Below are 13,800 nucleotides of genomic sequence, written 5' to 3'. Positions count from 1 at the left end.
ATTCTGAATCAGCCATAAATTATCTGACATAAGCCGGAGTCACTGGAGTTACAAGGTTAATAAGAGATAACCAGAGGGACTAAGAGATATACTTGAAACGACAGGCCGTCAGTTTCAAGAAACCAGACCAGCCTAAATGGACAAGCCTGGGCAATGTGTGTGTAGGCCTGAGAAATCAGGCAATGAACCAACCTTGCAGGGTTGGACCTCGAAGTCTGACGTACATTGTATATACAACATACATATAGTTAACCTAGTTATTCTACATATAGGATTAATGCATAAGGTCTGGCCCGTTTGACCCGTTTGACCCGTTTGAAACGCTCTAAGGTTACATCCTAAACTACTCGGTTAATTGTATGTAGTTTATGCAGTCTTTAAATCGGCTTTAAGCTACATAAATATATATATATATATATACAATTTTTCTACCTATATATTTTATATTTCAACACAACATACTCCATACTCCGTACAAAATGTGTAGTTATGGATAATCCATAAACTGTACGGAGTACATGAAATAATTCTAAAAATCAAGAGATCGACAGTTTCATGACAAGATCGGATTATTCGACACGAATGAGTGACGAGTGCCAGACCCACATGGAAAGAGGTTGCACTCGCCAGATTTGCGACTTGCCTCCGTGGACAGTGATGATTATTTCACTTGAGGCGAATAAAAATGTGCTCGGAAACTAGTAATAAACTAAATCTGAACATGTTTTTCTTTTTAAAAGAAAGAAAGAGGGGAAAAAAAAGGCAGATAGTCCACGGGTATATATTGTCCAGACAACGTACGTATATTTTGTGCAGCAACCACGCGGCCAAGCTGACGGGCTGAAGGCCAAGCCGTTGAAGTGGAGACTAACGTACGTTTAAAAGTGCGGGCTTTTCGCTTCTTGGGATCTCGATTAGATTTCGATTTATTTGATTTCGATTTCGCCTCAACTCGCATGCTGGACAATGCGAACCCCATTGCGAGTGGTGATAGCCATTGGCCTAATTACAACCCTGTTTTTGGTCAAATTTCACCTCGATTCCATCTTGCAATGGCAAACTGATGGAATCACTTCCGACCGCTATGTCTTGAATGGCGATTCATATATTGAGCTGGTCTCGCAAACTGCGACGCCAGCTTCACAGACCCAAACCCGAAGGAAATGGATCCCTACGGCCCGACCAACGCCTCGTCCATTGATAGCGAATCCGGAACCGAAGCGCATCCCCGTTGATGTCCCCGGCGCTGAATGGGCGGGAGAATTATTCTTCGGATCTAGAGGGGCGCCCAAATTCTATGATTTTGACAGCATATTCGACGACGCTCAAATAATTGCTCCAGCAGAGCATAATGATGCGGTGGCACCTTCGTCTACTGCTCCCCCTCGCCCAAAGGTCACTCCGAAATCGGATCGCGTCATTGTTCTGGGGAAGATGTCGTACGAAAACACTGATTGGCTTGAGGATGAGCTACCAGAGTATGTCTCTATAGACCAATCACTAATCGATCACAAACTATGTACGCAAAAACTAATCCAGAACTCGATTTCTAGATGGCAACACGCAGTCTACCTTGTCGATGACCCCGAAGCAGATTTGCAAGTTGAACAAAATAAAGGCAAAGAAAGCAGTGCCTACCTGCAATACATTCTCGACAACTACGACAAATTACCTGAGTACATGGTCTTCCTCCACGCTCATCGACATAGCGGCCACGTCGAATTCTGGGAGCAGGACAATGTGTTGACCGTCCAAAGACTACAACTCGACTACCTTCGACAAGTTGGATATCTCAACCTACGCTGTGACTGGAATCCTGGATGTCCCGACGAGGTCCAGCCATTCCGGCAAATGGCTGGTCGCACTACCGAGCTTGCCTTTGCGGGTGCTTGGATCCGTATCTTTAATAACACGGATGTGCCTGAGATGGTTGCGACACCTTGCTGTGCTCAGTTTGCTGTAACCAGGGAGCAGGTCCTCCAACGCCCACGAAGCGCCTATGAGTCATACCATGATTGGCTCATGACAACCGAATTGGATGACGAGACGAGCGGTCGCGTCTTTGAATACATATGGCACATTATTTTCGGGCAGGATCCCGTATTGTAAGTTATAACACAAAAAGATGTCTAGGGAATTGATGCTAACCCTCGAGCGTGAATAGTTGTCCTGCAAAGGCACAGTGTTACAAGAATGTATATGCCATGGATTACGTGGAACCGGCTGATGATTTCTTTGATGATGACTTCTGGGGCAATTGGGACGATGAAACGCCTGTAGATGAACCACCTGTGTATGAACCACCTGTGCATGCGACACCTGCGAAGGGGATGCTCGTGAAGGAAACGCCTGTGCACGCAACACCTGTGAACGAGACATGATTGTATTTACCTAACTTATATAAAGCTTCTGGGATGTATCCATACCTGGACTTGCCTTAATGTTCAATGTGATTGCTTCTTAATTCTGTTGCTGTATATTGTCTCTACTTTATGTCTACTCCCGAGGTTAGCTAGTCACCGACAGATCTTGGCCAAATAAACTCGACCATAACTATACTCGTGTCTTTTCCAAAAGAATCCGAAATCGCCAATTGCATATACTATAGACTATCTCAAACTAGACATAACTCATCGATATCATCTGCAAATATAAAGGAAGACATTGGATATATTCATCAAACCATCGTATATCTCTTCACTTGCTCGGTTTTGGCACACTCCTCACAGCCAAGCAAAAGCCATCAGTCCCATGACACCTGCCATGTATGCAGCGCTGGGAGCAGAAATACCAGCTGCAGTATCAGGAGTAGGTGTGGGAGAGGACGCAGAGCCTGAGGAGGCATCAGCGGAACCAGAGGATCCCGAGGAGACAGACGTAGTCGAATCCTGGCTGTTGGTTCCGCTGGTACTAGAAGTGTCTGTGACGGTTGCTGTATTTGAACCAGCAGTGGTGGTAGATGTGCCAGTCACAGTAGTGGCGGCAGAGTTGTAGGTAGTCGTGGTGAGCGAGCAAGAGTGGACCAGGTCAAGGGCCTCTGATCAATACATTAGATTCGTTTTGTATCTTATTGATGTATTCACATTATACATACCGTTATCGTCGTCGTCGTCGTCATCGTCATCATCGTCATCGTCGTCATGGTCGTTATGGGTGATGTTGTGGTTGCGCCTGTCGGCTTGATACTGGGTGATGCAGGCGGAGCAGAGCGGAATCTGAGTTCTGGCAGCGTCCCAATCGCAAATGCATTGGATCTCAGCCGAATCCCGTTCGTGCTGGGCATCACAACTCTTGGCGATACCGACAACGGAGCCACAGGCAGGCCAGCAGCGGGTGGGGACGTCATCGTGGTCCAATTTGGATGCGATAGCAACGCTGGCAAGTAGGAGGCCACAAAGAGGGAGGAATTGCTGGATACGCATGGTTATTGATCTTGATGATTGTAGAGTGTAGATCGATTTGGTTTTTTTTCTGTTTCTGATCCAAGTGAATGGCGGGGATTCAAGACATATTTATGTTGAAATTGGTATAACTCTGTTCGCTAAGCCCATTCCAAGCAACCCGGTATTTGCTGGTTTTTTTTGGCTTTACATGCAATCCATAGGATATGTTCTTCTTTGTCGGCACTCCCCGTGTATAGTGGGTTCTGAATTAGGAAGTGAACTGAGCCCCCAAGTGTGTCCACCCTTGTCAACAACAAGATCAACTTGGAAGTATGCAATTTGGATGCACCGATCAGCGCAGAACCGCCAATGTTGATTGTGCAAAAGTAGCTGCCTGGTTTATGTCACCAGCCAAGACTATGCCAAGCGTTTGAATGGCAGTACCCATATGAGGGTGCTAATAATATCGTGCATTTGGCTTTTGTGTTCTACATATTTTTCTATCAATATGCAAGCACTGTGGCTATGCTGTATCCCCGAGCTGTGTATGGGTTACCTTTGGACATACATTCTTGAGTTACTCCATACTCCTCTTCGTTTGCCAAGCAAGGGTCCTATTCAACCCCGGAGATCCTATACAAGTCCAGGGTCTAAGCCACGCTATGGGGCCAATCGGTGCATATCAGTCAGGGAAATTCTGCAGCCTTCAAGGCCATAGGCTAATTGACTTTCTTTGTAGCTATGGGAAGTACTCTCTACTCCATACACAACTCTCGAATATAAAAAATCATGTTTGAATCTATAATTATCAAGTGAAAGAAGCTATGCGGGTTGCCGATAGCCGAGCACATCATTCTGCTATATATAGATAGCCCTGGTGTATACTCCGTACAACCGACCCTAAATGTTATGTGAGTTAATCTCCAGGCTTCAGCATTCTTGAAATTTTGGGGTATTGCTCGTTAATCTATGAACAACTTTCGAATTTCATGATTTTATATGGTATACCATCTGAAATTGCCCAAAGTGACTTTGTTGACCGCTAGTCCAGACTAACGAGACTATCGATAAATTTGCCCAATTTTGAGTAAAGCTAGGGAGTAGTGGATTCATTCTAGTCTGGTCAGTATGTTATACTCCGTACTCGAATAAGTATTACTTCCATCGCCTAGGGCTTCTAGTACTTAGTAAGAAAGCGTTGAAGTGGACCCCGCAATCATAACATCATCTAGAACATTCCCACCTTGACCGTACCTCTGCTCTGCTCTCTACCTAGGTACATTTAACCGAAGCTAGTCAATCACGAACCTTTTATCCCGTTGATCCCTAAAAAATAGAGACGATTCGAACTGTTGGCAAGATGTGGGAAAAGTACTGCCTGCGTCCAACTCAGGGCACTGTCTCCACCACCATCCCAGTTTTCGTCTACGGCACAGCCTGGAAGAAAGAACGCAGTGCTGATCTGGTTTATAATGCAATCAAAGCTGGTTTCCGGGCTGTGGACACAGCGGCCCAGCCCCGCCATTACCAAGAGCATCTCGTTGGTGATGGCATCCGCAGAGCAATTGCCGATGGGATCGTCGGCCGAGCAGACTTATACGTGAGTGGGCAGTTGTTATTTTTAACTTATATGTATTTTGGGGGTTTCTAGCTAACTATAACTAGGTGCAAACCAAATATAGTCCTCTTTCAGCACAGGATCTGGCCAACATGCCCTATGATCCTTCAGCGACGGTGACGGATCAGGTCCATGCATCTATCAAATCATCACTGCACAATCTTCGCTCAACAGTTGACCCCGACTCCGTGGATGAGTCCTACATTGACACAGTGATCATTCATTCACCACTGTCAACTTTGGCCCATACCCTGGAGGCCTGGCATGCCCTTGAAACTTATGTCCCCCGCCACATTCGGAATTTAGGTATCTCCAATTGTACATTGCCTATACTCCGAGAATTGTGTACATCGTCCCAAACAAATGTGAAACCATCGGTGGTCCAGAATAGATTCTACGAGGACACTCTTTTTGATGTCCCCCTGCGCGCGTTCTGCCGCGAAAATCAGATCATATATCAAAGCTTCTGGACTTTGACAGCGAATCCAGACCTCATGCGCTCCGAGCCGGTGCAGCAGCTTGCTCGCCATGTTAACATCACCCCGGCTGCTGCTTTTTATACTTTAGTTATGGGCTTGAAGGATGTGGTGGTGCTGAATGGGACCAAGGATGAGTCCCGCATGAAGGAAGACTTGTCTGCTCCTAAACAGGTCGAGAATTTTACGCAGAAGGAACCTGAGTTATGGCAACAGATTCTGACGGACTTCCGGGGTTTGATAGGGGAATCTAGAATCTAGTTCCACATGAAATGTTGAGTGAGCTGTGTTAATGCTTCTATGAGAGACAGTCGCGTCTTGCTTTAAGGGTAGTAGTTACTGAAAAAGAAAAGAAAGAAAAAAGAAAAGAGAAGGATTGAGAATTGTAAGATCACCCGTGTAGGTATATTATTGATACCTGATAAGCATGCGTGATCACATGGCAATATGAGGTACTCATACTCGTCACCACTGCTGACTCAGTCAACGCCTCCCCCGGAACCGGGGCAACTGGGTCTCGCCGCTGAGTAGCATGTTTCATATTCATCTTATTGACAGAATAACACATTTTGATTTAGCTCCAGGTCTTCCGACGCTGGTCTAGATATAATACTTGGCATATCAACTCAAAACTCATTCACCGCCCAGTGGGCGCTTTCTGCTGCAGCCTCCCGCCTTAATCTGGATGTTGGACAATTCACGCGCCCCATTGAGCGTCATCTGCCTAGTATTGATCAACTGCTAGTCCTTGATTTGCCGCCTGTTGTCGATTTCGGTAATCATTCGTCTGCTTCGGTGTTGATACACTAGACTTCACGCCCAGATCAGCGTCATCCCCATTTTTTCCCTCTCTCTCGGTTCAGTGGTCAAAGCCTTCTTGACTCAAAATTAGAAAGCGACTTGAATGAACAACTTCCCACATACTGAGTTCGCATCTGGTTCCTTTGTCTCCTAGGCAAAATTCCTGCGGTCAACTCAGTCTCCTATCCAGAGACCAAAGAAAATCGGGATACAATTCTATATCAAACCCCACCGCGATAAGATTCAACTCAACGCCTCTACGCCAGCTTATTCACAATGAGCTCGCAAGGAATGACTCGCAAGAGACCTGCACCGGGGACAGTACCGCCTGTCCATCCTCAGATGAACCCTGTACCGAACTTTCCGACCACTGCGAACCCCGGCTCTCAACTTTCGAACGATCAATTCTTACAATGGGGCCAGAACCCCCCCCGTCAATGCCATCAATACCGCTGCCTTCTCCGATCCCTCCTATAACACCGTAGGCTTTGCGCCACCCCAAGATGTGTCTGCACCGGCTGCGACAGCATCTAACCAGCTCGCCCGCCGACAAGCGAACCAGGTAGTCAGCCGAAACCGTGGTTACGAGCAACCTCCTGCTTCATATGTGGAAAACGGAGGAAACACTGGGAATGGAGAGAGTGGCGCATGGGGGGAGTCTCTAGAGGAGCTCTACCGGCGAGCCTTGACTGCGAAGAGAGATTCACAGGCAAAACGAAAGCAAATTCCGCCATTTGTACAGAAACTGAGCAGGTATGATACATCCATCATTTTGTGATTAATTATAGAACTAACTGAGAACCACAGCTTTTTGGATGAATCTAAGAATACGGAATTGATTCGATGGTCTGACGATGGCAATTCTTTCGTCGTCCTAGACGAAGATGAGTTTGCGAGAACATTGATCCCCGAGCTCTTCAAACACAATAACTACGCCTCATTCGTTCGACAACTGAACATGTACGGCTTTCACAAGAAGGTCGGACTTTCCGATAATTCAATGCGCGCCAGCGAACGGAAAAACAAGAGTCCCAGTGAATACGCGAACCCTTACTTCAAACGAGGTCACCCAGATTTGCTATGGCTCATTCAGAAGCCAAAGAACGCCGGAGGTGGCGGACATGCGAGCAAACCCAGCAAGGGCGGCACGCGCGTGAAGACGGAGGATATCGATGATAATGACATGGACGAGTATGCCGAAGAGGGTGCACCGGCACCTCGTGATAACCGTGCCCCCCGACCACAGCAATTGTCATTAGTCACGGATAGCTCGGTACCCAGTGATCAACTTTCTGGGGTATATCGCGAACTTCAGGCGATTCGTCAACAGCAGTCGATCATTTCAACCACAATCACCAGGCTGCGGAAAGAACACGAGCAGCTCTATGCCCAGGCAGCCAACTTCCAGGAGCAACACACCCGCCATGAGAACTCTATCAATGCCATTCTCACATTCCTTGCAACTGTATACAACCGCAGTTTGCAGGGAGAGGGCGGCCCGCAAAACCTCGCAAATTCTTTTGCGGGAGCCATTTCGCAAGACCAAGGAAACATTGTGGATGTTGATGATGACTACCTTACCAATGCTCTAGGATCAATGACTAGCCCGAGTGCCCAGAGAACAATGAAGAAGCCGCCACTACTTTTGAAGGCCCCGCCCGCAGCGGATGCGTATAATACTCGATCCTCCACAATTTCACCATCAGCCAGTGGTTCCTATGACACCCGGTCTCGTGGTCATGCTCGACAACCCAGCGCCAACCAGCATGGCCATGTGGAGGAGGTCTTTGACCACAGTCCTCGCCCAAGTGCTCCAAATGTTTCTCCGGGACAGCCGGCAGACGAGAATTCCCCTCAGCAGGACATTATGTCTGTAATTCAAAACTCCAATGCACGCAATGGGCTCTCGACAAACTTCTCCGAGTTCCCCAATGTGCTCTCCTCCCTCGAAAACCATGGTGGTAATGTTCCCCTCACCGCAAATCAACGCGCCGATATGCTTCGACTCATGGCCAACGAAACAAATTCATCAGAACCCAATGCTGGCGTATCGCCCAATAATGCGCTCATCTCGCCGAATCCACCACCCATGCCGCACACCTACTCGGGTAGGCTAGCCAGTACACGACAAGAAATCGACAACCTAGTCAAGATGCAAGCCGAGCAGGACCGTTCCGTCCAGAATCTGACTAGTCTTCTCCAGCCGCTGAGCCCGAATGGTACCATCCCCGGTATTGACAGTGAGGGGAATGTACCTCCCCCGCCGCTTGATCTCGATCAAATCTTCAACAACGACTATTTCACCGATATTGGAGATGCAGGGTCCGATATCAAGAAACAGGCCGAGAATCCAATGAGCCACCTGGGGACAGGCCAAAATACTCATGATCCTGTGGGGGCCACCCAAGGCGATGACGGAGACACCAACGACCTGTTCGATTTTGATCACATCCCTGCCGAGCCTGACCTCTTTGAAACCCCCAATAATGGGCAGAGCGATTCCGCCTACAACTATGGTTTCGACGGTGTCGGCTACGATGAATCTGGGCGTGTCATCGAACAGCTGACGGATAGTGAAACCACCAGTCCTGCAGCAACGGAGAATACAGGTGAAGGTGTAAATGATGGCGGCAGTGCGACGAAACGGCGCAGAAAGGCGTGATTCTGTCGACGGCGCAAGGAATACCAGACGGAGAAGATTGGCAAGGACGGGTTAGGGCTTGGATGGAAACAAAACTTCTCGGCGTACAATTCGGCGTTTTCCTGTTTATATGGGGGTTATTCACGAGCCTGGGGAAAGTTGACTAGGCTGTAAAAACCTATTATGATCCATGAATGATCCAATTACTGGAACTTTAATGAGATACCTTTTGCTTTACCTTCTCTTAATATCGAAACTGATGTCAAATGTCTCGGGATAAGTGGATACTGGAGTCCACGGTTACCCGCAGATCACCCGAGATCCGAGATCTACGGCCCGGCATTCCCAACCCTTTCCAAGGCTGTCTACGAGCCGTATACAGTGTATTGTCTGAAAGAGACTTGTATTTGACGTATCTGTAATTGCAAGCAAAATATCGATCGGGGAAAAAAAAAATCAAGATTGTTCATTTCTGCTACTTAGACCTGCTTGGGTTGTCTGGTTGACTGAAACACAACAAAGGGAAGGTAAATGGAGAAGCAGGGAGACAATGGAGACGCAAAATGTTCTACTAGCACTAAGCCTCAAGGCTAAGGCGGTTTTCCATTTTGTTATATTGCAGGCGTGGTTGTAAAATGTAGGCCTGAGGCATCCAAGGCATCACCGCCCCTCCCTTGTCATCCAACTCTCCAACTCTCCAAATCTCCAAATCTCCAACACCGACTTGCTGACAATGCCTCCACGTCGCCCTCGACCGAAGTTGTCTCTTTGGGTCCGTTTTCGCAGGTGGCTTCGCTACTGGAGCTCACCTCTCCGGTTACGTGGCAGTCTCATTCGACTCAAACACGAACACAACTATCCCATACTGACGCTCCTTCGCTTGTTCATTCCCTATCCGTCTTGGTACTTCCCGATCCCAGAACAATTTTCTCTCCGCGAATTGATTGAAGATGAGAAAAACGGGACAGGGATAATCCGATCCCATTTTGGCGCTATACATAATCTTCGCTGCGTTCCGATCTGGCGAATGCGGGACACGCCACTGCGGTCTATTTACCGCCTCTACGAGCTCCACCTCGCGGATCGTTATGAGCTGATGGGCTATGAAACGGAGTATTTCTTTTTCCAGCAAAACTGGAACCTCGGAGATATACCAGACCCGAGAGATTCTGATCCGCTCCGTTATGCGATCGTTGCTTCTATCACGGAAGAACTACACGAGGCAGTTAACTGGAGATTGAGCCTCGGTCTGCGGAGAAATCGGGAGCACGTCTATCGTGAGGAGGATGGAGACCCGTGGCCTCCTTTCGACCCGGAAGAACTGCCAGACTGGACGAAAAATGTGGCGCCTATGGATAAAGATCTATTGAGACGCTCAGTGCCACCCGAGTCACTGGATACCGAGGGGAACCTGGTGCTGGAGAAGAATGGGAAAAGCCGTAATTTTGCTCGGCGCAATATCATCACCAACACGGGTTGGCTCTATACGATCTAAGAGCGATGCACGTGGACAATTGTCCTATCAACCATCAACTTCATTGGCCAAATCCAATTGGGTCAGCTAGCTCTCGAAACAGTGACAACCTACTTGAAGATATCCTCATTGTATTCGCGACGATAGGCGTCAGCCACCTGATGCATTGTCCGATGATCAGGAATCACGTCGAACCCGTTCACATTCATTGTCCGAATGGTCTCCAAATCCAGCGGGCCATCATTTCGGGTTCTTAATTGCTTCAGAAGAGCAACTGCATCGGCCAGGTCTAGATCCGCCTTTCGATCCCGCTGCGTAGCATAGATCCGCCTCAATTTACGCTCCAGCGCCCATTCGATCGGAGCGGCCAGGATCTCGAGGTTCTCTCCTCTAAACAACGTAATGTTCTGTTTCTCGGCTAGTTCAAACAAGGTCTGTCGAGTTTTCTTCGTCACGAAGATACCCATGGCTTCATTGATCCAGTCATTGGTAAAGTGCAGTTTATCTGCCACGGAAATAACAGCCTCATGGAAAGCAGTTTGTATCTCCTTGTCCTCGGCAAACTCCGGATCAATCAGATAGTCGACATCGCCTGTGCTCTCGCGATTCTTGAGGTACGACACCGCAAGGAACCCACCTGCACTGATAAGTCGGATGGGTGCGAATGCAATGAGCCAGTCGTCGCGACCCATTTCACGATCAAGTGCTAGAAGACCTTTTTTGGTATAATTAGCGCCAAAGGCAGCTTCTGCGTAGTATACATTTTGAGGGCATCCTACCCTCTTCGAGATCCTTTGAATCGAGAAACCTTTTTCGCTCAGTCATGATTTCAGCCTCGCGTCCGTTTTTCGCTGAAGAGAGGGGTTCTGGAGGGTTGGAAGATCACATTGAAAAATAGACTCGAGATGATATTTAATAGACAGGAAGCTTCCAAGGAATCCCCGCGTACTCCGTCGTTTATGGTGTGTTGCTTTCGATCATCATTGGATATTGGGATGCAATGAGGCTGGCACAAAAGAACAAGGCGAGCAGAATAACCAATCCTAGGAATCTCTGGAGATGCGCCTGTCCTAAAACTGCCCAGGTGCTTTTGTAACTCTGGAAGATGCCGGCGCTTACCTCTCAAGACACATGTACCTATAGGTAGCGCCTGGCTAAAAATATCCGACCAGTGAGAGTCCGGTATACATATTTATGGGGTCAAAATATTGATGGGCTAGGAGGGTTACATGTATTTGAACAAATGACATTAGAAGAATATGAATATCCAGCGCCCTTTAGCGCCCTTTATCCCATTCCAAGTCACCCACTCGCTCCCGTTTACGCTCGCGCTCTCTATCGCGCTGGAATCCTCGCTTGCGTCCAACCACCTCCTTCTCTCGCTCACGAGGATCAATCACCATAAGTGAGTCTGCCTCGCCTCCGTGCTCGCGCTTCCAATTCAAGTCTTTGCCTAGGGTATCTTTCCCAAAGCGGAGTTCGTGGGAGAGCCAACCTGCGTCTTGTTGTTCGGGATCTTCCGCCTCTGCCTTCGGGTCGTCCCATGCCTGGCAGGATTGGCAGTTTGCAATGAAGTGCAGATCGCAGAGTTTGGCCTCTTCGTCTTCTTCGTCGTTTTGATTTTCGGTATCTTTGTCGGTGTTGTTTTTGCTATGTGATGCTGTGGTAGTTGGTTCGGGTTTAGCACCTTCGAGCTTGGCCTTAAAGGCGTTGAAGAGCTGCAATGCTTCTCGCTCAGCGGCACTACTGGGCCCTGTACCGTTGCGACTCGAGCCATTTGCGGTCCCTGGAGGTGGCCGTTTCCGTCCTCGGATTGAGGTCTCGGGGATCATGGCTTCGAGGGCGGACTTCTTTCGACCTGTGTCCTTAGGACCGACATCGACGTTGCGGCGCATCGATTCCATCAGAGCCGCAATCTGAGCGTTTGTCCGTGACAGCTTAGACTCTTTTGCGGGTGGGGCATCTGGTGTAGGAGACCGAGTAGGCGACTCAGGGTCAGGTAGGGGGAGCTGTGCTTCTGGCTCTGGTGACTTTGGGCGCTTTTTACGCTCTGTAGACGGTGATCGATCTAGAGATGGTGATCGGGGCCGTTTGCGCGGCTGTGATGGGGCTTCTGCTCGGGGTTTAGGTTTTGATATTTCGGGCTTTGCACCTGGCGCATCCACAACCAAATTGGTGTTGAATTTTGGCTTCGCTGGGCGCATGGGAATTTCTTCGTCTCCGTCATCTCCAAAGCTTAGAAGCGTCTTCCCGCCTTTAGGGGCCTTCTTCTTTTTCTTGGGTGCACCCTTCTCTGCCTTCTCTGCAGTTGAAACTGTCTTTCTGTCCTTTAACTTGCCCTCCAATGGCCCCAGTTCTCCTACTTCGCAGGATGTCACCTTGATGGGATAAACAGGGCGCTCAGTGCCGGGAATGCGCTCCGCGTCTGCAATTTTTAACACATTATAGATGCTGTCCCCTTCCAGTCTCCCGAAAATTGTACATTGTCCGTTCAACTCACGCTCCGTGTTCGCTAGCGTGATAAAAAATTGACTGCCGTATGTCCCGTCCTCGCTCTTGGCCATTCCTAGCAAGCCGCGTCGATTGAATCGTAGCCGACTGTGTAGCTCATCGCGTAGGACCACGCGCTCGTTCGGATCCCGAGCTTCAGGGTCAAACTCGAATTCCGGGTATTCGTAAATAGAAGTTCCGCCGGAGCCAGTCCCGGTGGGATCACCACCCTGGATCACAAAATCGGGGGCCACCCGATGGAAGATTGTGTCGGCATAGTAGTTGTCCTTGCAGTGTTGGAGGAAGTTCTTGCAGGTGAGAGGGGCCTGGCTTGCGAAGAGCGCGATCTGGATAGGGCCAACCGTCGTGTTGAGCGTGGCCGAAGCAGTGGGATTGGGCTCACTGGCGTATTGGGAGGACATAATGGACAAGTAAGCTACCGGCTTACGGCGCGTGCCACAAGCGAGGGTAGAGCGAGGAGCTGGAGTGTATTCGGGGATATGGACACCCCTCTTGAGAGTTACGATTCAATGGGTTGGTTTTCTCCGATCAAAGCTCGAAAGAAACGTCATGTCACGTGACTTCGGTCTAGCCCTTATTTACTTGGTGTCCCTAAGGAGATTGTTTAGGAAAATAAAATTAATTGAAAACAAAAATGTGCATCATTTCTTTTGAATTCAGCACTACATGACACATTTTGCACATTTCCTGCAGTATCGGAATGAGAACCAAAGCATCTGTGACTAGCCTGGTAACGTGAGATAGGAGGTTGAGCGCCGGGCGTGGAATTTTGTTGCATTTGGGGATGATCAATAGCAGTGAGAGCCAAGAAATTTTCTGGTGGGTGCGTTGAGCATATTCTGAGATTTCTCATCGGGCTTGGTGTTTGGTGGCAGTGAATGCTGGGAGATGGTTGG

General features: G+C 48.5%; 7 protein-coding genes across 7 annotated transcripts; 4 read left to right on the top strand and 3 right to left on the bottom strand.

Moving 5' to 3' along the window:
* Positions 1-966: 966 nt before the first annotated feature.
* Positions 967-2,381, top strand: N7487_000048 (DUF3431 domain-containing protein; the record flags this gene model as incomplete). The annotated part of the gene is made up of 3 exons (XM_056867797.1): positions 967-1,478; positions 1,554-2,105; positions 2,165-2,381. The coding sequence occupies 3 exons, from the start codon at positions 967-969 to the stop codon at positions 2,379-2,381; spliced, it is 1,281 nt and encodes a 426-aa protein (XP_056732581.1).
* A 342-nt stretch (positions 2,382-2,723) lies between these two features.
* On the bottom strand, positions 2,724-3,422 carry N7487_000047 (putative GPI anchored protein; the record flags this gene model as incomplete). The annotated part of the gene is made up of 2 exons (XM_056867796.1): positions 2,724-3,037; positions 3,095-3,422. The coding sequence occupies 2 exons, from the start codon at positions 3,420-3,422 to the stop codon at positions 2,724-2,726; spliced, it is 642 nt and encodes a 213-aa protein (XP_056732580.1).
* Positions 3,423-4,722: 1,300 nt separating this feature from the next.
* Positions 4,723-5,738, top strand: N7487_000046 (putative aldo-keto reductase (AKR); the record flags this gene model as incomplete). Its single annotated transcript, XM_056867795.1, has 2 exons — positions 4,723-4,983; positions 5,049-5,738. Coding segments are annotated over 2 exons (951 nt in total), but the record flags the coding sequence as incomplete, so codon positions are not given.
* An 816-nt stretch (positions 5,739-6,554) lies between these two features.
* Positions 6,555-8,940, top strand: N7487_000045 (heat shock factor family protein; the record flags this gene model as incomplete). Its single annotated transcript, XM_056867794.1, has 3 exons — positions 6,555-6,711; positions 6,764-7,031; positions 7,086-8,940. The coding sequence occupies 3 exons, from the start codon at positions 6,555-6,557 to the stop codon at positions 8,938-8,940; spliced, it is 2,280 nt and encodes a 759-aa protein (XP_056732578.1).
* Positions 8,941-9,652: 712 nt separating this feature from the next.
* N7487_000044 (uncharacterized protein) lies at positions 9,653-10,414 on the top strand (the record flags this gene model as incomplete). The annotated part of the gene is made up of 1 exon (XM_056867793.1): positions 9,653-10,414. The coding sequence occupies one exon, from the start codon at positions 9,653-9,655 to the stop codon at positions 10,412-10,414; it is 762 nt and encodes a 253-aa protein (XP_056732577.1).
* An 89-nt stretch (positions 10,415-10,503) lies between these two features.
* N7487_000043 (uncharacterized protein) lies at positions 10,504-11,085 on the bottom strand (the record flags this gene model as incomplete). Its single annotated transcript, XM_056867792.1, has 1 exon — positions 10,504-11,085. One exon carries the CDS (start codon positions 11,083-11,085, stop codon positions 10,504-10,506), a length of 582 nt encoding a protein of 193 aa, XP_056732576.1.
* A 585-nt stretch (positions 11,086-11,670) lies between these two features.
* On the bottom strand, positions 11,671-13,305 carry cwc27 (putative peptidyl-prolyl cis-trans isomerase; the record flags this gene model as incomplete). The annotated part of the gene is made up of 1 exon (XM_056867791.1): positions 11,671-13,305. One exon carries the CDS (start codon positions 13,303-13,305, stop codon positions 11,671-11,673), a length of 1,635 nt encoding a protein of 544 aa, XP_056732575.1.
* Positions 13,306-13,800: the final 495 nt, after the last annotated feature.

Source organism: Penicillium crustosum (genome assembly GCF_028827405.1).
Source record: "Penicillium crustosum strain IBT 35664 chromosome Unknown utg000001l_segment0_segment0, whole genome shotgun sequence".
NCBI lineage: Eukaryota > Fungi > Ascomycota > Eurotiomycetes > Eurotiales > Aspergillaceae > Penicillium > Penicillium crustosum.
This window is presented reverse-complemented; position numbering and strand designations above follow the sequence as displayed.